Genomic DNA, 25,563 nt, shown 5'->3' on the forward strand with positions numbered 1-25,563 from the left:
TGACAGTTGCATAATACCGGTGAAGCATGAAGCATACACTGGTACAGCATACAGGATATACTGGAACAGTTGTGGTATGCAGTGTATGCTGGTACAGGATGCAGAATACAATGCATGCACGTATAGCATGCATTATACAGTATATGCTGGTACAGTATGCAGTGTACACTGGTACTGTAAGTGATATATGCTGTTGCAGTATACAGTACACAGTGGAGATACATTCAGTATATACTGCTACTGTAAGCATTATACAGTATAAGGTATACTGCATAGTATATACTGATACAGTATGGAGTATACAGTATATACTGGTATATTATGCAGTATATAGTACTGATACAGTATGGAGTATACAGTATATACTGGTATATTATGCAGTATATAGTACTGATACAGTATGGAGTATACAGTATATACTGGTATATTATGCAGTATATAGTACTGATACATTATGGCATATACAGTAGTGCTACAATATAAAGTATACAGTGTATATACTGGTACAGTATGGAGTATACAATACTGATACATGATGGAGTATACAGCATATACTGGTACATTATGGAGTATACAGTACTGGTATACTATAGAGTATACAGTACTGGTACAGTAAGGAGTATACAGTACTGGTACATTATAGAGTATACCGTACTGATACAGTATGGAGTATACAATATTGATACATTATGCAGTATACAGCATATACTGGTACATTATGGAGTATACAGTACTGGTACAGTATGGAGTATACAGCATATACTGGTACATTATATAGTATACAGTACTGGTACAGTACGGAGTATACAGCATATACTGGTACAATATGGAATATACAGTACTGCTACAATATGGAGTATACAGTATATAGTACTGATACAGTATGGAGAATACAATATATGCTGGTACAGTATGGAGTATACAGTATATAGTACTGGTACATTATGGAGAATACAGTACTAGTACATTATGGAGTATACAGTATATACTGGTACAGTTTGGAGTATACAGTACTGGACCAGTATACAATATATACTGATATTATATGATATATAACAGTATACAGTCCACATATATAGATATTATATAATATTATATAGCATACTGGTGCAGTAAACACTACACACTGGTATGGTAAGTAGTGTACAGTACTTATTTAATATACATTAAATGACTGTGTATGGTATACAGTATACACAGGTGGTGTTTACAGTATACAGTGTGCTACTGGAGTCAGTCAAACACAAGAGAAATTAAGAACCAGTAGCGCAAAACTCTAGTCTACCTCATTAGCATACTGGAGGGAGGTCTGTACTAAATAAATAAATTTTAAAATAAATACATAATGCAAAATTAATACATGTAGGAAATGAATGCACAGCTAACTAATGCATTTGGTTATGGATGTTTAATTACCACCATTACTGATTTCTCAACAGAAAAAATGCATCTGCACACCCAGTCCCAGGAAGGTGTCAATCAAGAGTGGACTGAGTAGTCATTCCTTGTCATGCGTGGCTCATTTTATCATAAGGGAACATTGCACTGACTGTAGCTTTCATTACAGGAGGTTTAGACTGAATTAGTAGGGTTTGTTTTTAATTCATGATGGTTCAGCACATCCTAGTGGATGGAGGAGCCGCAGTTAGAATGGCTAATGATTCAGAGCTGGAGCCTGAGACCAACCATCTAGAAAGAAGGCATGAAAAGAATGGCAGATCAGTCTGAACTGTGCAGCACTGAAACTCAGCTGAATGGACAGTAGCTTTAATGTCCGATATACATTTATTGTATAAAGTTTTCATACAGCAAAATAGAATATACAGTCTGACACCAAACAGAAGCACATCTTTACAGCCGAAACGATGGTGACAAATCAGAAATAATTAAAAATAATCACAGTTATAAAATCAAGCACATCACAAAGTGCACAGTTGCACTTTTACAGAGCTGTGAAGGTGTTCCCAAAGTAGTCCAACATTTTATTTTTTATATTTTTTAACCTTTGTTTTTACATTTTGTCTCATATTTTATTTTTTTCAGATCATCCAAATAATTTGAATAAAAGATGAAGACAGCAAGAGTAAACACAGTGAACATTTTACATTTTTTCATTAATTTAGGATGAAAATTTATTTGAAAAGGATAAAAAAATAGATCTAGATTACCCCCAAGACATTTAGGATCATTTTCAGTGGACTTATGAATCAAAAATATGGGTACTGTTACACTCAACTCCCCCCCTTTTTTTTTAAATGGTTGTCGAATTTTTCCTTTTTTTTCCCCACTGTCAATCAACCCACCAGTTCATAACTCCCCTTAGCACTAGCAATGCTCCCGACACTCCTCTGATACATATCAAGCCAGAGAGAAGAGAGAGCGCCATCTACCCACCCGGAGAGAGCACAGATAATTATGCTCTCTCAGAATCTCTTGGGCCGCGGATGGAAAAGCAACATGGCTTGGGATTCGGTCTTGTGGGTCCTGTCACACTTAGTGTAAAGCTAACACCGCATCCCACCAGGAGAGCATTTGTAATCATGCCAACATTCAAACATGGTGGTGGTAGTGTGATGGTCTGGGGCTCCTTTGCTTCTCCTGTAACTGATGGAACCATGAATTCTGCTCTCTATCAAAAAATCCTGACGCAGAATGTCCCCCAATCAGTTTGTGACCTAAAGCTCAAGCGTCGTTGGGTTATGCAGCAGGACAATGACCAAAAGCACACCAAAACGTCCAGCTGTGAACAACTTAAAAGAAACAAAACTAAGGTTTTTAAGGTTGTGGAGCAGCCAAGTCAAAGTTCTGACTTGAATCTGATAAAGATGCTGTGGCAAGATCTTAAAAGGGCAGAATGTGAAACGTGTAGGTGAAAGACTTCTCGCAAGTTATCACACATGTGTGATAGCAGTTGTTACTGCCAAGGGTGGCAAGTTTAAGTTTATTAGGCAATTACTGTTTCACATAGTGTTAGTAATTTAGGTTGTAAATAACCCTTATTTTCAATAAATGGAATGATTATTTGAAAGCTACAGTGTGTGTTTACTCGTGTTGTCTTTATATTATATTCAAATTAGTTGGATGACCTAAATCATTAAAAAAGTGACAAATACACAAAAATAGATAAACTGGAGGAAAGGAAATACTTTTTCACAGATCTATATATATATATGTATAAAAAAAAGAACGACTATCTCTACTGCATTTTTGGCAAACAAGGGGCAGGGCAGCAAACACATTCATATACAGAATGGTACCAGTACAGAAATATTATCTGCAAAAAACTAGACTCTCTGTTGATTGTATCGCAGAAAATAGCAGAACAATGCTCTTCATTCTTCTATAATATTTACTCTGGTCGTACTGGAATTAAGCATCTTTTATAGTCCTAGAGTGCTGTGCAAAGGTTTTAGGCACCTGTGCAAATTCAAATACAATAAAAACAAACGACCCTAATACAAAAAGTGGTGGTTCTCCATCACTGTGTTCATCATTAGAACATCTCCAAAGTTCTCCTCATGGAGTCTAGTATTATTTAGAGTTCTCCTCAGATCAACACCTGGTTTGGTGGTAAATCAGGGCTTAATGATGGAAAATCAATACTTTCTTCAGAATGAGAAGCTCTTGTTTCTCCTTTTTACTGGATTTCTGTTCACCTGCATCTGTTCTGATGGGATCTGGAGCTTCTACAGTAAAACTCTCTCACTGCTGAGAGACATAACTTTAAATAATGGGATTAGGGGCCTGAAACCTCAGCACAGTTCTGAATACCTGCAGTTCAAATAAAAAAAATACATCCCAATAATGACATACAAAAAGGAAGTTCTGACCAGTCTTGCATGTCACAAGCTCTTGTGTCTGGCCTGTGCCATCACCTCGTCCAACCTCAATTTCCTGGTGCGGTCAGTAAACAGACAGACAGGACAGTGCATTGCACAGGACGTTAAAATGACCACCCTTCCCAACGATTTGGACAGTTCGCTGCACAGCGCGACCCAAAGCACTCAAAGAAGCCAACTTGGACAATTTTCTCAGTGACCTGCTGTTAAGCAGACGAGTCCTGGACCTGCTGTAATTGTCTTCCAACTTTCCTTATCATTGGCCAAACATCTGAGGTTTATTCGAGGTCGCCATGTCACTCTGATAAAAAAAAGTCTTCTCTTTCCCTGGTTGAAATGTGGCTTCTTTCAATTTTGGAGGAACTCAGTGGGGATTCTCCCTAATTCTGCACAGTTTACCGCTTTATGAGAGAAAAAAAAAATAAAATAAAAAAATGGGTTCATAAACTGAGCTGGAGTGTAAACCAATTAGCACGAGCGTAACTCAGGATCGACAGCGGCAGCTACGGAAAAGCCGGATTGGAGCCATGATACCTAATTAACCCCCCGGAATTAACGTAAGTTTCCATTATTGTCCGCAGTGTTGTAATGTGAAGCACGGGAAAGGAGTGTATCGTGTACCTGATCTTCCTAGAAAAAAAATTGGAACATCGTCTACAACGCCTGAGTCGATGAAGCAGGTAATCAAACTCATTTTACACATAATTTCTCATTACATGGCCCTCAGTTATCGTCTGCCAGCACGACTCATTAAAGCGGGAAAGCAGGAGCCCGAGCAACAATGCTGAGGGCCGTCAGACATTTTCAAAACAAATACACCCCACACGCGGCGAACAAAAAGACGGACCGATTCGACGTGCAAGGTAGCTGCCAGAAGAAAATAACAAGGATCAGACATTTCAGCGAAAGCAGAAAACAAATATAAACAAAAAAAAATGGTCGCAGGTACGGGAGCGGTATTAGAATACGAGCAATAATAGAGCCGACACGCCTCATAATCTTTCCCTGATGCTGCACAGGATACGATATGATTGTCAGATATGACGCAGGATACAACTGAAGGGAGGAAGTCTGTCGTCTGGGAATTTCATCGACTCATGCAGTCTTATGCAAAGATTTGGACTCCCTTTCGTATAGAAATGCTCCGAAATTACTCCCTTTGTTCTGTAAAGAGTCAGGGCTCCTAGTGTCTCAGGGCTCCTAGTGGTTTCAATGAGCTGACACTATGGCCCAGGGATCGCAAGAACGAATAGAACGAGCCATGCCGCTTTGCCATCAGTGGCTGGAGCCAGGGAGGGCACAGCTGGCCCTGCTCTCTCTGGGTGGGTGGATGGCACTCTCTACCCTCATCACTCTTCAAGCGATGTTGGCCGGTATAGGCCAGAGCTGGCGGAACTGGGGACCGTGCCGCTGCCCCAACATCGCTGCCCCTCCTAGTTTTGGGAGCTAGGGGGAGCTACGAACGGGCGAGTTAGTTGGCAGTACCGAATCTGCACAGGATATGATATGATTGTCAAAAATGACACAGGATGAAACTGTGACTGAAGGGAGGAAGTCTGTCGTCTGGGATTTCATCGACTCAAAGTCTTATGCAAAGATTTGGACTCCCTTTCTTAAACGGCACATTTCCTATAGTAAACAAAGTCCCTCCCCTTCTACCCTCCTAGTGTTGGGAGCTAGGGGGAGCTACGAACAGAACAGGCGAGTTAGTTGGCAGTATTAAATTTAAGAGGTTTTTGCGTGACGGTGACGATATAGAAACGAATCATATTTTGCATGTGCATATAAGATCACACCATAATTTATTCATGGTGGCAAATTTGTTCAACCTGCCGACTTCCCATGAGATACAACTTGCAATTTGTTAGCATAGCTAAAAAAACAGAGCTCCACCAGAGGGGAGTGTAGAGCTTGCGATTTACATTTTGAAAGCTGGCAGAATAATATATAATAGTAATATCAATATGTTCTTTTTTATTAGTTATTAAGTATTTAGGATGCAATAAAAATCTATTATTCAAATATTGAAATTCAAATATTTTTAATATATATTTTTATCTATTTTAAAAATATATATTTTTAATATTTTAAAATAAAGTCTCACAAACTTAAGTTTTCTGGTCCAACCTAGCAACAATTGATTGGAGAGCACATTTCTGTTGGTGGAGTGTTGATACTGTAGGTCTTCAGGTTGATATCTAATCTCATATTCCAACTTTCTACATTTTAAATCAGCTCCAGCTGCTGGATGTTTAAGTACTGCAGTGACCAAAGCCTCCAGAAACCAATGCTTTACTGATCTCTGTTAGTAAACTCAGAAAGCTGCGGTCAGCTGTGGGCTCTGGTAATTCCTTATTGGATTTCCTCACCCTGGAGAGATTCCTCGGAGAGAGTATTGCTCTATTGACTGTTACTGAGTCCCACGAGAGAATGCCCCTCTTTAAAGTCGTCCAGCTTTTGTTTCTTCAAGGTTTTCGCTTCAGAGAGCTTAAATGAAGAAGACTCTGACATTGCTATTGCTTAAACTGTGGTCACTTTTCTGTGGCCTATATACATATCTATGATATTAAGGTATAAATATCATGTAGATGATCTCTAGCACTGTGTGTGGACCAACAGTGCACTGCGAGGGCCAGGCTGTGGAGTTCAGATGAGCGTGCTCCGATGAAAATTGGGCTGACATTTAATGCTTTGTTCCACTTCCAGTGTCATTATAAAAGAATTATGCCGCTGGCAGGCTGTGTGCTTTCAGATTGGCTCCAAATAAATTGGTCTAATTCACTGCTCTTATAGGATCAACTGCACAGGGACCTCAGGCCACCTTAGACATCTATTTTGGGATGAGATTACCAAAATACAGCTTAAGCATAGAGCAAAGTCAAGGTAAACACTAGGGCTGCACGATATATCGGTTGGTGATCATTGTCACGGTATTGGAAGTTTGCAGTACTGATATTGCAATATGGGAACTGACCTTTAACAGTTAGTCTCCCTGACCAATCACACTTCTAAATGAGTTTCTAAGGGTGTTTTAATGACTCAAAAGTGTCTATAAGGTCAGAATAGTGCAGGCCAAACTTCTATTTTTGTACCTTTAAGTGTTTCGCAATGTGTGTATTGTCAAAAACCTTGTATCTGAATTTTTGCTATTTTCTCTTTTGACAAAATGTAAATCGGGCAGTTTTCCCTTACATTGTGTGAAAATGTTTTGGTGAATGGAGCAATAAAAAAGCTCCAAAATGATTTGGAATAAAATGTTTAGTAACTTTTTACACAAATTAGGCATTTAACAAGGTTTTCTTCTTTGTTTACGAGCCTGGACATTTTTAACAGTGTATTCGCTATGTATTAAGCTTCATTCATTATTACCTTTATTAGTACATAATTGGAATGCTGTTATGATAAAAATCTTTGGAAATTGCATTATTTTGTTGTAATAATGCACAATAAACAATTAGTTACCACCCCGTTATGCGCATTATTTATTAATTTAATCACAAAAAAACACAGATTCTGTTTCTGCCACCAAAATATCATGAATAGATATGAATAGACTCAATAACTACATATTTAGTGTTTTTTAGTTGCTAAATAGTCAAGAGTAGAACCTTACTTTAAAAAATGGAAGACTTTTATTATTATTATTATTATTATTATGTTGATGTATTAGAGATGGTAAAACTCTTAACAAGGCAATAGACTCAGGTAGAACAATCAATGTGGGTTGTTTAGTTTTATTTTAGTAATAATAATAATAATAATAATAATAATATATAATAATAATAATAATAATAATAATACTTTTGCATAACAGGGTGGTAACAAAGTGTTTTATTATGCATTATTTCAACTGCATTATTGGTCATTATTGGTGATTCTCACATAACTGACCTCCAATTATGTTCTAATAAAGATTACAATTAATAAAGCTTAATAACATAGTGAATTCATTATTTAGAAACATGAAATCAGGCTGTACTGGATGAAGAACAAGATCTTACCAAATCTTACCAAATCTTTTAACATCAACTTCCATTGAAAGCTCTCTCGGAAAGTTGCCGTTTTTGAGATACAAGGATTTTATGTGACAGTGACTATATATGTATATATATATATATATATATATATATATATATATATATATATATATATATATATATATATATATATATGCAATACTAGTATTCTCCACATATTGTGCAGCCATAGCAAACACCTACATTCTGACAAGATGCCAAGGACGGTCTGACAAGCAAGAAGAGTAGAAGCAAGGTGTAGAGATGTAGTCAGCTCTTTGATTCCCTCCTTCATCTTCCCCTTTATGTGAATATTTTTGGGAAGGGCAATTACTCCCCAGTGCGACTCTTGTCCTCTGATGTGCTAATGGCCTTTCCATTAAGGCACTTTTACGCTGTATGATCTGCTAACTCTTACAGTCTGCGGCACCAATCACCGTACATGTCCCGTCAGGCTGTTCTTGGAGGGAAACTGTCGGAAGGAAGGCTTTCATTCTGTGCATTTAGCTTGTGACGGACCGCTTCTCTAATCTTAACGCAGACACTGAGGGCAGATCGATGGAGACCTCCGCAGCTTTCCCATCCCAGGCGTGAATTTCCGGCCGAATGGACAGATGCAATGGAATCTGGGAAAGAGGCAGTGTGTCTTGAAGTCAGAGCCGCTTCGAGTCAATTAAATAGCTGCAGAGTCGTGACGAGATGGGATTTACTTCTACCTCAGGTGGTCACAACCAATCGGTCTTCCCTTAGTCTATCAGTTCCAAGAGAAATGACTCGAAAAAAAATCCAGAATAATTCAATAATTCTGGCACATTTACATATTTCTGCCTTTTATCGGCATTATAAAGCTTCCACTGATCTCAGCAAGCGGTCATTTTTACTGTTGATGATGACAGATTTCTCCACTAAAGCATTCTCCTTGATATTCCACCCAACTCTCCATATGACTCCTTTGAACACTGAGAGGCTATACAAACAGCCCAAATCCCGCTGAATGCCATGCAGTGGGAAACTCTCTTCAGTCTCAGGAAGGACTGGTTTCTAGACAGGCTTTAGGGTTACGCTCTGCTGGATCTTCAGGAAAAGGAGTCCCTCAACAGCGTTTAGTCCATCAGGGCGTGTGATGAGCGGCCTGAGCCACGCTCTCCGTGCTTGCGGCTCTGCTGAAGGATGCACTGTAACACACAGATGGGGAATTGTGTATCGTATTAGTATATCACACACTAGCCTAAAATGCCTTTTCTTTCAGATGCTGATGCACAGTAAACTCATGCATAGTACCAGTCAAAAGTGTGGACACGCCTGAATGGATACTGAATGGCTGGTCTGTTCCAGGACCTTAAAGAGCTCATATCTCATACCTTTATTGTGGTTAGCTTCCACTGTAGCTGTGACATCACATATAAAGTGTTTTGTGCTGTTTGAATGAGGTGCAATTAGGGCTGATAGTTGAATAATTGGTTGATTGTTAATAATCAATTATTCAGATTATGATTCGCTTAAATACCAAATTACTGTTATGTAGCTAACGGCTTTTACATTTAGCTTGAGGTTGTTTTATGTAATTGCAAACTAACAATGATGACTATAAAGATGAAGTTACATTTTTTTTTTTTTTAATTTTAATGAAATTTTCCTGCTAATATAATAAGATCAATAAAAGCCTAATATCCTTTTCCTGTCAAAATCTAACGATGTGCACCAGTGGTTAATGTAGATGCAGGTACATGTAGATCAATAGTAGTGGTGAGAAGGCAGGGCTTAAGCAGTTTGACCAATGCTTGATGTAGATGCAGGTACATGTAGATCAATAGTGGTGGTGAGAAGGCAGGGCTTAAGCAGTTTGACCAATGCTTGATGTAGATGCAGGTACATGTAGACCAATAGTAGCTGTGAGAAACTGGTGGACTGCGGAAGCAAATGCTGACATGAAATCAGTGTAAAATCCCAACATTTTATAGAATTTAGAAATAAAAATTATTACACCAAGGTTTTTCCCTAATTCAGTTTTCCCATGTTTTCCAAAAAAGGAAAAGGGGAGAACCAAAATCTCCAAAATGCCAAAGAGGGGAAAACCTTCTGAACTTTCAATGGAAACCAATGTAAAAAGATTGTATTCCAAGTCATTTGGGAGCATTTCTATTGGTCCATTCATCACCAATTCTGATACAACGTAAAAAAACAACATCTGCCAAATGCCAAACATAGAGATGCAAGTTACATAGGAAACATAGGACAGCAGTCCTGTGAGCAGGTGTGTCCAAACATTTGACTGGTACTGTAAGCTATACTCACATACACAGACAGCAGACAGCCTACAGTAGGGTTCTTACCGTGGACGCTCAGAATAGCACTGCGTCCTGCTCTGGGTCTGGGTAACACGTGGAGCCGTGCAGGATGTCCCGGGCCAGGACTGACTCTTCACAGCTTGGGGCAACGCTCACTGGCACAGAGCCCATCAAACTGACCGAGGGGAAAAGACCTGAGACAGACGAGGCAAGCGAATAAACACAGACAGTGAGGCGAGGGAAAGAGTTTGGAAACATTGTGTTTCTTTCGAATTTCCACTGAATAACGAGACCGATAATAAGCGTCAGACAGATGGAAAGGGATTATGAGTTTGTGCTGCCACTGTTTCTGCGCAATTATTTAATTTCCCTGCGGATCCGTTTCTCTAACTGGGAGAAGATCTTTCCAGTGTTGTCTGAATCACCAATTTTCCTCCCACCTTTCTTCTCCGGTTTTAAGGCCAGCCTGCTGTCCTCCATGTTACAGCTCCTCTGCTTTCCCTCGCTCAGGAGCTCTCCCTTCGATCCGCCTCTGCTGACTGAAGCTTTCGGGTCTGCGGGGTGCATGGACACGTAGTGCGAGTCCCACTCGTAGTTTTCATCCACCGAGGCTCTCCTGGGGCTGGAGACGTGTACAGAGAGACAATGAACAGAGTCCAGGGACTGAAGGTGCACATGAAGTATTTAGAAGAATCGTGTTTAATTAATGACGCGGCGAGCATCCGGACGGCCAGCCTTCAACAGGGAAAGGCCATGGTGCATCTGAGGGGGTCAGGAATCTCAAATATTTTACTATTAACCTTTAAGCGATGGCATACTAATATATTTTGATATATATTGAAGTTAATCAGGGAAGGAAGAGGGACATTTACTCTTTTTATTGGCGGAGTTCAGCAGCTGTTCAGCAGGAAGACCCCTGACCCACATCATTTTGTGCTGTCACTCAAAACCATGGCCTTTCATTTGTAAGAGGTTTAATAATTAACCAATGGTTTAATATATTCATAAAAGTCTCATATTATACATTGACTGTAGTGGAGTTTTTTGGTGATTTTAAAGAGCCCATATCATGGAAAACCTAATTTACGTCTTCACAAAAAGTCTGTTCTCAATCCACTGTTGGTTCATGTGAGGTTACACCATACATTTACACTATATCTAATCTTTATATGCTGTCCAATGAAAAATCTCCATTTTTGTCCGTTTTTAGTTTTCTGCACTGTTTCAACCCTGTAGCTGCTTCTGTACACCGTGTGAATAATTCTGGAGGAATGGACCAATAGAAATGCTCCAAATTACTTGAAATAAACTCTTATTTTATATCGACTTCCATTCAAAGCTCACAACAGTTTTGCCTTCTCTCGTAAAGTCACCAATTTGGAAATACGTGTTTTTCACAGCGTTGTATATCCAAAATATCACCTTGCTAACTTTCAGTGGAAGTCAATGTAAAAAGATTTTATTCCAAGTCATTTAGGAGCATTTCCATTGGTCCATTCATCATGAAATTCTGACCCAAAAGTAAAGAACAACTGCCAGACTAAAATTGAAAATGACCAAAAATGGAGATCCTTGGTTTTTTGCAGGACAGTGACACTACACAGTACTGTGCACCAGTCTTACACACCTTATCAGGTCAGTAAGTGTTAATCTGCTCAGTAAATCACTGATATTAGAATAAACACTAATATTAACACTCCTACAGAAAGTGGTGGTGGTTCTCCATCACTGTGTTCATCATTAGAACATCTCCAAAGTTCTCCTCATGGAGTCTAGTATTATTTAGAGCTCTCCTCAGATCAACACCTGGTTTGGTGGTAAATCAGGGCTTAATGATGGGAAATCAGGTGAGCTGCTGCTGCTGCTGCTGCTGCTGATGGAGTTGAACACATCCTCCACGCTGTGCTGGCTGGACTGGGGGGGCGTCAAGGAGAACTCTGGAGGAACCAAGCTCTGTTCTTCAGACTAGCTCACAGACAAGATCTCACTACTTTCTTTCTTCAGAATGAGAAGCTCTTGATTCTCCTTTTTACTGGATTTATGTTCACCTGCATCTGTTCTGATGGGATCTGGTAATGTGATATAGGTCGTGGTTGTAGTTTTTGCAGGTTTCATCAGAATTGCATATTCAGTACAACCACCCCCCCCAGACTTCGTTTTGCATGGCATGTGCCATTTTTTACAGATATTCTTGGATAAACATTTGAAAAAAATCAAGATAAACAGAGATCCTACACTCACCATTCCTTGAGTGCCGGCTCATGCAGGGCTGCGTCGTCCCTGTCGCTCTCCTCAGTGGTCTCAGGGGAGCTGGTGAGAGGGGGGCTGAGGGATAAGGACTGCCTGCTGCTGGGATGATCCAGGCTCCCTCTGCCGCTGCTCTGGCTGGCATAGCTCCTGCAGCTCCCTTCGGGCTCTGGTATGCTCCGGTACCCTCTGATCTCCACATCCACCTCAGGCCCATTGTCCTCCTCCTCTTCCTCGACATGTCTCTGGCTGGCCCGTTCTGGTACAGAGTGGCAGTGGGACAAGGGCCAACTGGAGTCCTCTACTGGTGAAGTGGGTGGACTGTGGTGCGTAGAGACGACATGCTGGTGGGGATCCGGGATAGAGGCACCAGGGGAGTTAGAGAGCCTCTGAAGACGGGAGTCTCGCAGCTCAACTGCTGAAGGCACAACGGAATTGGTCTCCAGGCTGGGAAAGATCTGCTGGTCCTGTGCATCCTCTGAGCTAGGGTGACATGTGAAAGGAGACAGGGAGGAATTCTGACTCAAGCTTAGCGAGTCAATCCAGGCATCAGGGGTCAGAAATTGCTGCTTGTACAGCTTGGTGTCCAAACTGGGGGTACTCTTGTGGTGAGTCTCACGTTGGGAAGAACCCACGCTAAGAGCTTTGTGGAGAGCTGGCCTATTGGAAGGCAAAGTCCTGCTGGAATGACTGCTTAGTCTCTCACGGTCTCTTCTCAAGGTCCTTTGAATCGTTCTGCTGCCTGCTTCCCTTTCTACCCGACTCTCTCTTTCTAGCTGATGTAAACTGGGTCTTTGATAACCCAGCATGTCATGACCACGGCCTACTGCAGACCTTGAGAGTGAATCTGGAGCTGGGTCTTCTGGCTCATCCACAGACATCTCCACGTAAGCATCAGCATGGTCAACCTGCCCTTGGGGCCTCTCTGCAGTCCTCTCTTGCTGGTTATCTGCGGAGGGACTCATGGTGGGTACAATATGCCGTTGAATGTGATTGTGTTGAGTATAGGTTCTTGGAATCGTCAGGCTGCCCTCTGCAGTGTAATAAGCCCCTTCCAGGTTAGGGTAAATGGGCTCATGTTCAGCACTGATATGGGCACCTTCAGTCATGGTCCGCCTCCGCCTTCGGTCACACACTCCACCTTTAGTGACTGACCTTTGGTGCTCCCCTCGCTCTAGACTTCTGGACCTCCGGTGATTTGACATCTGGCTCAAACGACCCTCCAAGTGCTCAGCAGCTCTTTCATGCCCAGGACTTGCTGGCACCAGTATGCTGGAAGACATCATAGGTGTAGCCTCCCACGGAATACTGGAGGAAGCTCTTACTCCTGGACCACTGTCAGTGTCAGTGGAGAAACAGTGCCCTCTGTTGGACAGCTCTTTCCGATACAGCGATCCCGTTCCCCTACTTTTCCAGACTGCCCCCTCAATCTCCTCTGGGTCCCTCTTTGGTTCCACCCTGAGTGACCCCCCTTTCTTGCTATAGCTGACGGGAGTGTCCCGACTGAGGGTGTACTTGCGCAACTCGTGTTCCAGCTCCTCTCTCTCGCGGGCTAGTCTCAGACAGCGACTGAGGTTACCCTGCTCCCTCTCGTGCTCCATCTGCAGAACTAGGGTGCTGGCGGTGGAACGTGTGCTGTCCCGCTTCAGGGACATATAGTTGTCTGACTGCGGGTAGAGCATAGAGACGCTACCTTCGGAGGAGAGACTTGCCTGGTCCGGAGGCATGTTCGCCAACTCTTCTTCTTCTTGGGAATAGCAGCCACGAAGGGAAAGGTGTTTGGTCATTGCTTGTACTCTACCTAAAGGGAAGATGTCTGATCCACAAGACGGCATGTCCACTGACAGGACAAAAGGAGGATGTCTTCGGTCATCCCTGTAGGATAGCGAGTGGGATTTGCGAATGGTGGCATCCTTAGCTCCCCCTGATGACTGACCAAGATCTTGCCCTGGGTTTGTATGTCTAGGGGGAGTCGAACTGCTAACCTCTTCATAAGGTTCCACCACGAAACGGCCATCCGGGCCACGGTGAATGAACTCCACAGGGGAGGTTGGGGACAAGGATGACCTGTGGAGATGACTTGCAGGTAGGGAGTTGTGGGAAGGAGGGTGAGCACGGGGCAGCAGCTGCTGTCTCTGGCTATGGTAGTCGCTGCGACTGAACCTGCCAAAGGAAGAGTGGTCTGAGGAGGAGAAGGAGGAGGAGCCGGAAAGTGGACGAGGTGGAAGGAGCTTCTGTTTCAGGATACTGTCAGGACTGTCAGGAGTCGAGCCAGCTCTGAGAGAGATAGGGAGGGTGGACCAGGGGTTAAAGCATGAATCGCTGACTGAAAGCTACTCTCTGGGATTTGTGGAGTCAGGTTTGGTTGACGTCAGCTTGATGATGACTACACTTCTATTCTTTACAATGAAAATCTCTTCATTTATTAATAATCATAATGATTAGTAACGTAAAAATGTAGCAATCTAATACACGTCCAACCAAATTCTCGGCCAGTATCAGTAATTTAATTTAAATTATATATAATTTTATGATTGTCTGGGGCTTCTGTATCTTCTAAGAGTTCATCCACAGCTTTTATCCCATCATTAGACAATATAGTGAATAATCTATTAAAGAAAACCCATGTTGTTCTTCAATTCACAGAGCATATCTTTCAACGCAAAGGGAAATGAGCAGAATTATGACATGCTGATGATATACACTTACTTTGTGGATGTACTTTTATACGTGGCAGAAGGGAGATCTGAAATGAGGGAAGACACGAGACAATGGAAATGAATGACATGGTAAAATGATGACAATTGGAATGGTGGTTACTTTTCATTGCCTTTTAGTAGAGATGGGTACACCAGAGCTCAGTCTGTGAGGCGCTGGTATTTCTTTAGAGTGTGTCAAAGCGCAGTTTCTTTACCCTCCATCTTTTTTCGCTGTCGCTGGCTTCTCTTGTGGCCAATTACACACACCGTAGCCAAAGCCAACAGAAGAGCAAGGCATAGGAATCCCATCCCACCCATTACTCCGGCCAATAGAGGCTGGGGAACAAATTCCAGGAGGCGGGAACTAGTCGGATCCATGTCTGTTATATAAAAAGAGGAGTTATTAAAAGAGATGATCAGCTTTTGCTATAAACAGTGATACACCTACAACACACATATCAATTAAATATGGACAAAAGTATTGGGACACATACAGATTACACTTAGAGGAGCTTTTATGGCATCCCGTTCTAAACCCATAGGCATTATTAATATGTAGCTGGTCCCCCTTTGCTCTAAGCTCTAAGAGCAGCAGCAGGTCTGGAGCTCTGCAGTTATTGAGTCAGTTGGAGGCTTTTCTGCACTCTGCTCTGAGGAGCTCAGCACTCGGCCCTGACCCCCCGCTCTGTAACTTTACGTGGTCTGACAGACACTTGGTGGACACTGAGCTGCTCTCTGTGAGCTGTTCCTCCTAAACGCTTCCACTGTTCAATAATAATACCACTCACAGCTGATGAAGGAAGATCTAGGAGGGAGGAAATTATAAAATTTCACCAGCTGACTTGTTGTTGTTGGTGCAGCGGTGTCTCCTATTACATACAGAACCACGCTGGAGTTCAGTGAGCTCTTCAGAACCTCACGTTCTTTCACTGATGTGTGTAAGAAAGGCAGACTGCAGGGCTAGGGGCTTGATTTTACACACCTGTAGCAACAGGACTGAATGAAATACCTAAATTCCATGATTAATAGTTCTGTCCCAATACCTTTGTCCATATAGTGCATATACAAATGTTTCTTATTTCTAATGCTGAAAGACAATGCAACTGTGCTGGGTTTTATTCATTAGGGCTGCTTGAACTCTTTTCCTTGAAGGATTTGGACTGGATAAAGTTCACAAGCGAAGGATGCACAAAAATAAACAATTCAAATGGACGGTTGAAGAGAACACCCCAAGACGATCCAGGCCTAAATCAATTACACACAGCACTAGAACAGAAGATTGAGCGAGACTCAGGCACTGACCCACGGTGGACACGTTGATGGAGCGACTGGGAAGGCTCAGCTGCTCTCCACGGCGAGATAGAAGCCTTAGCTCATAGTTTGAGTTCTATAGAGAGAGAAAGAACAAGAGAAGGGCAATGAAGTTGCATCAGTCAGGTCAGGAAAAAGGTAAAGCCACTGACACACTGAGACTGGAAACTTAAATACACCCTGATAAGCCCACAGTATTTCAAGATCGGCCACATGCATGAGGTGGACAATACCAATACTGCCCAAAACATAGAAGAACTTGTAGCCCTCAAGTTTCCTGAGCACACAAATTATATAGATGCAGTGAATTTAAATATTTTCATTAATATTCATGCCCTTTGCTTGTCCTATCAGAGATCCTCATTTTTTGTCCCCCAGAGAACCACATTTGGTGCAATAAAGAACCATGTAGACTTGGATGGAGATGCCCAAGTGTGAAGAACCATTTAAAGATCTACAGAACCATCCCAGCAAACATGCTCATGTTTCAGGTTCAATTAGCTGGAACGTTGACTAGGTGGGTTCCAGGTGGGCATGGACCCTGAATGGGTATGTACATACGTTTTTTTCACTGGGACCCAGGTGGGCTTCCCAAAAGGACACCCATCTAGACCCCATATGCAGTGTACAACCCATTTAACTTCTTCTGGTCCCACACACCCACACAGCTTGTCTCAACCCTGTAGAGAACTACTTCCAACAGAACAGACCTTCAACATTTCAGGTTCAGTTAGCTGGAGCGTTAACTAGGTGGGTTCCAGGTGGGCATGGACCCTGAATGGGTATGTACATACGCTTTTCACTGGGACCCAGTTGGGCTTCCCAAAAGGACACCCATTGTAATCTCACATGGGACCCATCTAGACCCCATATGCAGTGTACAATCCATTTAACTTCTTCTGGTCCCATCAAGGACCCTGGTGGGCATCCATATGAAGAAAGCATGGGCTCTCTTATCTCTCTCTTACATACATGGCTCATCTACTAAGGCATGGCTTGGAATCATTTAAAGCACCTCTATTTTGAAGAGTGTAAAAGGACCTTGGCTAGAGAATGGGGAAGAGTAAAGTTTTTTACTAGGTTTATCCAACCTTGCAAGAGCAGCTATGGAAGAGCATATTTGTGGGTTGAGAACTGGCTTTTGACCATAGATTTTCTGCAAGATTTTCTTAAAGATGATTAAAAAACTACACAAGCCTTTCAGGGGCAACAATACGAACGCCTGTGACATCTGAGAAATGCCAGGAGCGTGATGTGTCTCTACATCTCTTTTATATGTCCGTTAAAAGCTATACACTATGTGTCCAAATGTTTGTGGACACCCTTTCTAATAAATGCACTCGGCTGCTTTAAGTTTTACCTATTGCTGATACAGATGTGCAAATACACACACCCACACAGCTTGTTTAATCCCTGTAGAGAACTACTTCCAACAGAACAGAATTTCAACATATCGGCACCATGCTGCCTAATGCCAGGCGTGGGCTAGAGGGGTATAAAGCCCCCCAGCATTGAGCTGATGGAGCTCTGGAATGATGCATGGTGCTCCATCCAATACTTTTGTATGGGATGAGGTGAGTTGGGGAGTTGGGGATTAGGTGGGATGGTGATGTTCATCCAACATCCTAACATTATTGACCCCCTTGTCAAATCCTTACAGCAATGCTCCTTCAAAGTCTAGCAGAAAGCCTTCTTCTCTGGTCAGTGGAGACAGTTACTGGATAAACTCTTTTTAATACCCTTGATTTCAGAGGAAAACAGTGAATAAGCAGGTGTCCCAATACTTTTGTCCATGTAGTTTAAGTACATTTACAGCACTTGTCTGACGCTCTTATCCAGAGTGACTAACATTTGAATCATGTTAGACAGGTAGGCGAATGTAGGCGATCGGACACTTATGGGTGTAGTGTGGTGTGCTTGCCCAGTCAGGCAATCGAACCCTAGTCTTCCACTGAGAAGGCGGTGGTCCCACCGCTCTACACCAACCTTCATTTTTGGATTACTCATTCAAACGAGTTTCATCTCCAGTACCCATGTGCTGTTTGACTGCTTGTTGTATCACTACCATCCAGTTAAAAATAACGAGGATACCCAGAATCCCAGGCTTAGCACTCTTGCGTACCTTCTGTAACCCCAGAACGAGCATTTCACTCTGATTCACGCCGATGTCCTCGTCCAAGTTCAGCCACTCCCCTTCCTCCAGACGTGACTGGAGGACGAAGTTGTCGATTGGCGGCTTCTGAGCCAACGGCGCTGCCCACCACAGATACACTCCCTCTGAGCTTTGGTTGAAGGACAGCAGCGTGGGTGGCTCGAGCCTGGGCTCCATAGGAAGTGAGTCTGAGTGGGAAGCAAAATGAAAAAATAATTATCGCTAATTCCGCAAGCTTGTGAGATGAGTCGGCAGCAGGAAGAGATTCAATTACTCTCAGCGTGCACAACACAGACTGACAGATGGCCTAACACTGGGTCAGGACAGCGTGGGGTAGTGGCAGATCCAGAGGCTGAGTGCTATCAAGCTGTTAAATGAGGACTGGTTCTTACCCAGAGTTCTGGCAGCGGTGATTTCGCTGAAAGGACCGCTGCCTAGCTTGTTCTGAGCCAGAACGCTGAACTGGTACTCCGTAGATGGAAGGAGGCCGCTGACCAGAATGCTGGTGCCGGAGGATGGACCAGGGACCAACTGCCACTCCTGCTGATCCCCCACCGAGCATGTACACTTGAGCCTGGAGAGAGAGAGAGACAGGGGGTCTTAATCCCTATTCAGATTGGATTAGTTTATCAGGGGGGCGTCTCCCGAGGGATGAAACTCTTGCATAAAATGACGGCAGAAGAAACGAGTGTCTACTGGGCTGTATGTTCTAGGACCTTGGGTGCTTAAGCTAAGCTATGCTCACAGAAAGTTAAAGCGGGTGATATTGTGAATATAATGTAATGCTAAGTAACAGCTCTTTTAAGATCAGCCTGAGGGATCTCACTTCTCTTGCTGGCTTTTTTGGGTTTTTGACTAACCCTGATTCTCCTTCCAGTGTAGAGAGGATGGAGAGCAAGTTTTACCAACCAGACCAACCAAGTACAAGCTTGAGAGTCCCTATGGAGGATGCTTGACAAGCACTTTTAGAGACCGAATATCTATACAAATCTACACCTGGAATCTACCTGGGAAATATCTACCTGGAAAATCGCAGAAGTGGGCTACCAGACAGAGCTAAAATCAGCAGGGCTAAGTTCTGTGAAAAACACAGAACTACTTCTGCCTGGCATTTTATCAGGGGACGGGAGAGAAAAACACCCACATGGCCGAGCCGTACGGAAAATGAAATCTCTGAGCAGCTCTAAATGATCTAATTCCACAGATTTTCCCACAGAATTCCATGGATGTTTCAAATTTCCTGCAGAACTGATGTGAAATGGTTCATTGTGGAGTGACAGACGTCTTTGGGGATTATTATGTAACCTTTTAAGGTTCAGCATTCACCTCTTTATACCCTTTAGGTTCTCAGATCTATTTCAAAACAGTGCCTCAGGCATTAGGCAGCATGTTTTCAACAGTACGGGAGCTTTTAGAGCCATTCAGACACTTCAAATGTGCGTTTCCATTCACCGTCACTGTGGAAAATTTGCTGGAAGTTTCTCTAAAACTAAGCATTTCACACCAAACCAATGAAAATGACTAAGAACTATTTGCTTATGCAGACATTTTTGGGGGAAAAGCTGTGGAAATTCCCCCTTAATATCATCTGAATCTGACTTTTAATAGAAATATCTCACTACAGATCCATACAGAGTATCTCTTTAACGGCCTTTAACCCCTTAGAGCCTGTAGCCCACACTTCTTTGCTCTTAAAACTGCATTACAGCCACGATTAATATCAGTTTTACAGGTCCTACAATAGAACTCTGGGGTACTCCACAAGATACACTAAGTTGAACTGTTACTAACTACAAATTTACAACAGTTTCCGCATGAGGATTAATTACCAAATCATAAACCTAGGGTTCAAGGGGTCAGTCTGCCCTCCAGAATAGTGAGTGAGCTGCTTGTCCAAGCTGGGCATAGTAAAATGGACCAGGATGTGGAATTCAAACAGTCTCTATCTGCTACTATTTGTTTTGTATCTCTGTATACAATATACAAAAGCTCAATGCTGCCCTTATTGTTGGATGCACTGTGCTAGTTTTACATCAAATTTAACACAATTCAACACAATTCACATCACTATGGAAACACTAGTTATTTGTTTGTTACAATAATAATATAACAAGCCGATATTGTCTTAGATACTTGCAAAGTACAGTGAAAATCTTCAGCTTCAGCTTTGTTCGAGGGCCAAAAAGTGGCAGCTTAGAGGACTCGGGTACTGAACCCACAACCATGTGATCATTTAACCCAATGCTCAAGCCACCACTGGCTATTCTGAATACACAATATCAGCATAGCCATAAAGGGTGGAAATCAGAGGGAAAACTGAAAACTGCTGGATTGGATATTGGTTGTTAAGCAAAATAACATTGGCCCAAAGTGAGCTGCCAGCATTATGCCAACCTGAGCAATGTCCTCTTTTTTGTATAGGTATTAATTGTTTAAAAAATAAGCAGGATGTGTTCACGAATCGATTCGACAACCCAAAGTGTTGTTTGTGAATCAGACTCTCGCCCTTTAACCCGGATTTGATTAGCTCACTTGGCTCGCGTTGCTGAATATATCATATTAACAATGAGCTCAGGCGTCTAGCTGCAGTTGGGCTGTGCAGCACTGCCGCATTTCTGTGTACTTGCAAGCCAATGCAAACACACATTTGTAGACAGGCACCGAAACACAACAAGCAGGCAGAATACACACACACACACACACACACACAGAGCAGTGCTGAGCAGTGATAATGATCTTGTAGACACTGACCAGATGGTGAAGGTCTGTGTAAAACCTCCATCAAATCCAGGCTCCCAGGAGACGTTGGCCTGGTTTACCCCAACCTCAACAGACACTGAGGATACAGCGTGGGGACTGGTGCCTGTCAATACACACACACACACACACACACACACACACACCCACACACACACCCACACAAAAGAGCAGGATACAATATAAAGATTGCAGTAAAGTCTGGACTGAAAGTAGGGCTATACTCAAGCTGCATAACAGCACATATAAACTAAATTACTGTGTTTTATGTAAATTTATGTAAAGTTTAATGTTACAGAACTCTGGTTTAATCCATGAGATTTCAATTTCATTTCTTTAAATGTGTAAATTAAGATTGTTGCCAAACTTAAAGTGATACAGTATCTGATTACTAGAATTTCTCAGTTAATTCAACTTAGCTTAGTCAAAAGTTCTGCAAACCCCCATGTTTTACTTCTGCATCTCTATATATTGCTATATTGGGTCGACCATACGTAGTGAGCTGAGCCTCAAAAACTTGGGCTTAGAGAGTTGTTCCACTCTAGAGCTGTGAAGCCGTGGACACATTTCTGTGTCTGGGAGAGAAGGGAAGGTAAATTTACTCAGAACTGGGTTTTTATGTAGTGGAATTTCACAGCTCTAGACCGGCCCTACGGTCTAACTGCTGCTCAGCAAGTGTTAGGGGCTCATAAGCTTAAATCCCAGCAAGGCCTCATAGCCATGTTGTCTAAAGCCTCGCAGTCTGGGGATGTCATGTGATAGGGGGAGCTCTAACCTGCAGATGGGAATATACAGTAAACAGATTGAAGGGGCGGAGCCACAGACTGAACATCTTTACTGATGTCTTTGAGGCTCACCTCAGTGTGTACTGTTGACTATACTGAGATGCAGGAGTAAGAAATGTGAGAAGCTGTAAGTGAGGAACTGACCTGTTGTATGCCCAGGGTTTAAAGAGGTCAGTTTATCTCATATTCAGACCATCCTATCAGATCTTTTTGGAATTCGCTTGGAATAAAACGTGGTGTGACAGCTACTCCGAGTGTGAAATCTCCAGGCTGCAGGGCTAAACTGAGTCATAGGCATGTTGTGTGTCCAGCTAGGCTGCAGCGGTCGGTATTACTCACCCAACACTAAGACCGTGGTGCTGGCCGTGACGGTGGCCACGCGGTTCGCCACGCTGCACTCCCACTGACCATAGTGCTCCTTACTGAGAGGCTGCAGCAGCAGAGAGCCGTTCACTGATACAGAGTACAGAGAGCGAGAGGAGGAACCAATCTGAGAGAGAGAGAGAAAGAGAGAGAGAGACAGAGAGAGAGAGAGAGAGAGAGAGAGAGAGAGAGAGAGAGAGAGAGAGAGACAGAGAGAGAGAGAGACAGAGAGCTCTACTTTTGTACTCACTTTGTACTCAGATGTGTTTGATGAATTCATTACAAAGAAGCAATGGTGATTCTCTATTCATTATTATCTGTATTAAATGTGAGGGTAACAGTAGGGTTAGGATTTAGGATTTATTCATGGTTAAGGTTAGGGTTAGGATTTAGGATTTATTCATGGTTAAGGTTAGGGTTAGGATTTAGGGTTTATTCATGGTTAAGGTTAGGGTTAGGATTTAGGGTTTATTCATGGTTAAGGTTGAGGTTAGGGTTAGGATTAAGGCTTGATTTATGGTTACGGTTAAGGTTAGGGTTAGGATTTAGAGTTGATTTATGGTTAAGCTTAGGGTTTAGGGTTAAGGTTAGGGTTAGGATTTAGGGTTTATTCATGGTTAAGGTTAGGATTTAGGATTTGGGGTTGATTAATGGTTAAGGTTAGGATTTAGGGTTAGGATTAAGTGTTGATTTATGGTTAAGGTTAAGGTTAGGGTTAGAATTAAGGATTGATTTATGGTTAAGGTTAGGGTTTAGGGTTAGGATTAAGAGTTGATTTATGGTTAAGGTTAAGGTTAGGGTTAGGATTTAGGGTTAGGATTAAGGCTTGATTTATGGTTAAGGTTAGGGTTAGGATTTAGGGTTTATTCATGGTTAAGGTTAGAGTTAGGATTTAGGGTTAGGATTAAGGCTTGATTTATGGTTAAGGTTAGGGTTAGGATTTAGGGTTTATTCATGTTTAAGGTTAGGGTTAGGACTTAGGATTGATTCATGGTTAAGGTTGAGGTTAGGATTTAGGATTTGGGGTTGATTAATGGTTAAGGTTAAGGTTAGGGTTAGAATTAAGGATTGATTCATGGTTAAGGTTAGGGTTAGGATTTAAGGTTTATTCATGGTTAAGGTAAGGGTTAGGGTTAGGATTAAGGGTTTATTCATGGTTAAGGTAAGGGTTTAGGGCTAATTCATGGTTAAGGTTAGGGTTAGGATTTAGGATTTGGGGTTGATTAATGGTTAAGGTTAGGATTTAGGGTTAGGATTAAGTGTTGAGTTATGGTTAAGGGAAGGGTTAGGGTTAGGATTTAGGGTTACATTCAATAGCCAGTCATTTACATTCAGCTGTATTTAGCAGATGTTCAGCTGAATTTTAGTTGAATGTCAGGTGAGCGTCCACACGGTGTCTACACTATCCAGGTAAAGTCATACCAAAGTAAACACAAAATATCACAAAATGTCTAGAATGCTCACCTTGGTCCAGGTGACTTTAGGTGAAGGATCTCCATCAGCCTGGCAGGGAATAAGGAGGGTCCTCCCCACCTCCTGCCTGTACTCCGGACGAGGGGAAACACTCAGGGACGGAGGATCCTACAACAATACAACACAGCTTAGTACAAGCAGAGCTGGACAGAATTTGATAGACACCGTATTGATAGATGCTGATGATATTGATAGATCACAGGCCAACGTTATATTGGCGTAAAATAACCAACATTTAGTTGTGAGGTATGGAGCCCAAAACTCAACGTCTGCTTAACTTCTTAATGTGAATATCCACACTACGTTGATATGTGGTTGGTTTTAAGTCATGGTGTTAAGAAGCCAAGCTTTATATCAATCCAATGTTGGTCTTTGACGGATATGTGAATGATTTCCAACCAGAAAACATCTGTCTAACGTTGGAGCTTTATATCAATCCAATGTTGGTCTTTGACGGATATGTGAATGATTTCCAACCAGAAAACATCTGTCTAACGTTGGAGCTTGATGTCAATCCAATGTTGGTTTTTGATGGATATGTGTCTTTGATTTCCAACTAAAATTCATCATCTTCAACATTGGGTTTTACCTTTTTACAAAAATCATAATTTACTGCAACTAACAGAGAAATTCTGTGGAAAGTCCAAATTCCAAACCTACTGAATCTACCATTTGTATTTGTGAGAAGAGTAGATATTTGAATATGATTGAAATTTGATAAATATTATGATATTATGGTGATTACTCAATATTACATAACATAATTACATAATTACCTGACAGAAGTAGTGTGGACACTATTAGTAGTAAATCATGCAATTATTACATTATTTTAAATGTATAAATATATATATAAAAAAAACTTGAAGTACCTGTAGGATGACTGTGGTGGGCTCAGACTGGCCCATTGTCCCGTAGCTGTTGTATGGTGTACAGGTGTAAACACCAGCCGCATCATCATTAGCCGTGGCTATGATGATGGAGCCTTCTGTGGTCAGCGTCCAGCCAGGATACTAAAGAGAGAGGGGGATAGAGGAGAGAGATTAATTTTTACCACGTATTTAATAAAACATTGACCACATTCAACTCTGCAAACCTCAATCACAAGATACAAAGCATCCTAAATTACATTCCTTAACCATTTGAGACCAGGTCTGAAGACAGAGGTCTGTTTATAGTGCATGTGTAGTGTGTGTAGTGTATGTATAGTGTGTGTAGTGCATGTATAGTGTATGTATGGTGTAAGTATAATGTGTGTAGTGAATGTATAGTGTGTGTAGTGTATGTATAGCATGTAAATGTGGTTGGTGTGGCGCAACAGATAACACCACTACCTGCCACGGAGCTACCACACCATGTGGGAGACTGGGGTTCGATTCCCTGTCTGGGTGATTATGCTGTGCTACACCAATAAGAGTCCTTGGGCAAGACTCCTAACACTACATTGGCCCACCTCTGTAATATAAGTCACCTTGTAAGTCGCTCTGGATAAGGGCGTCAGCTAAATGCCATAAATGTAAATGTAATGTAAATGTAAAAAGTGTGTATAGTGTGTGTACTGTATGTGTATGATGTATAGTGTAAGTATAGTGTGTGTAGTGCATGTATGGTGTATGTGTAGTGTGTGTAGTGT

General features: G+C 42.0%; 1 protein-coding gene across 1 annotated transcript in view; it reads right to left on the reverse strand.

Moving 5' to 3' along the window:
• Positions 1–8,032: 8,032 nt before the first annotated feature.
• Positions 8,033–25,563, reverse strand: part of igsf9a (immunoglobulin superfamily, member 9a) — a gene marked incomplete at its 5' end in the record, with an annotated part of 47,142 nt that continues 29,611 nt past the window's right edge. The window contains 13 exons of the mRNA XM_072658203.1: positions 8,033–9,030; positions 10,189–10,337; positions 10,584–10,765; positions 12,385–14,667; positions 15,100–15,136; positions 15,305–15,469; positions 16,392–16,476; positions 18,523–18,740; positions 18,945–19,126; positions 21,304–21,415; positions 22,434–22,584; positions 23,922–24,038; positions 24,803–24,943. Of these exons, the coding sequence (XP_072514304.1) occupies positions 10,198–10,337; positions 10,584–10,765; positions 12,385–14,667; positions 15,100–15,136; positions 15,305–15,469; positions 16,392–16,476; positions 18,523–18,740; positions 18,945–19,126; positions 21,304–21,415; positions 22,434–22,584; positions 23,922–24,038; positions 24,803–24,943 (3,813 nt within the window). The remainder of the gene's footprint in view (positions 9,031–10,188; positions 10,338–10,583; positions 10,766–12,384; positions 14,668–15,099; positions 15,137–15,304; positions 15,470–16,391; positions 16,477–18,522; positions 18,741–18,944; positions 19,127–21,303; positions 21,416–22,433; positions 22,585–23,921; positions 24,039–24,802; positions 24,944–25,563) is intronic.

Source organism: Salminus brasiliensis, chromosome 16, assembly GCF_030463535.1.
Source record: "Salminus brasiliensis chromosome 16, fSalBra1.hap2, whole genome shotgun sequence".
NCBI classification, from domain to species: domain Eukaryota; kingdom Metazoa; phylum Chordata; class Actinopteri; order Characiformes; family Bryconidae; genus Salminus; species Salminus brasiliensis.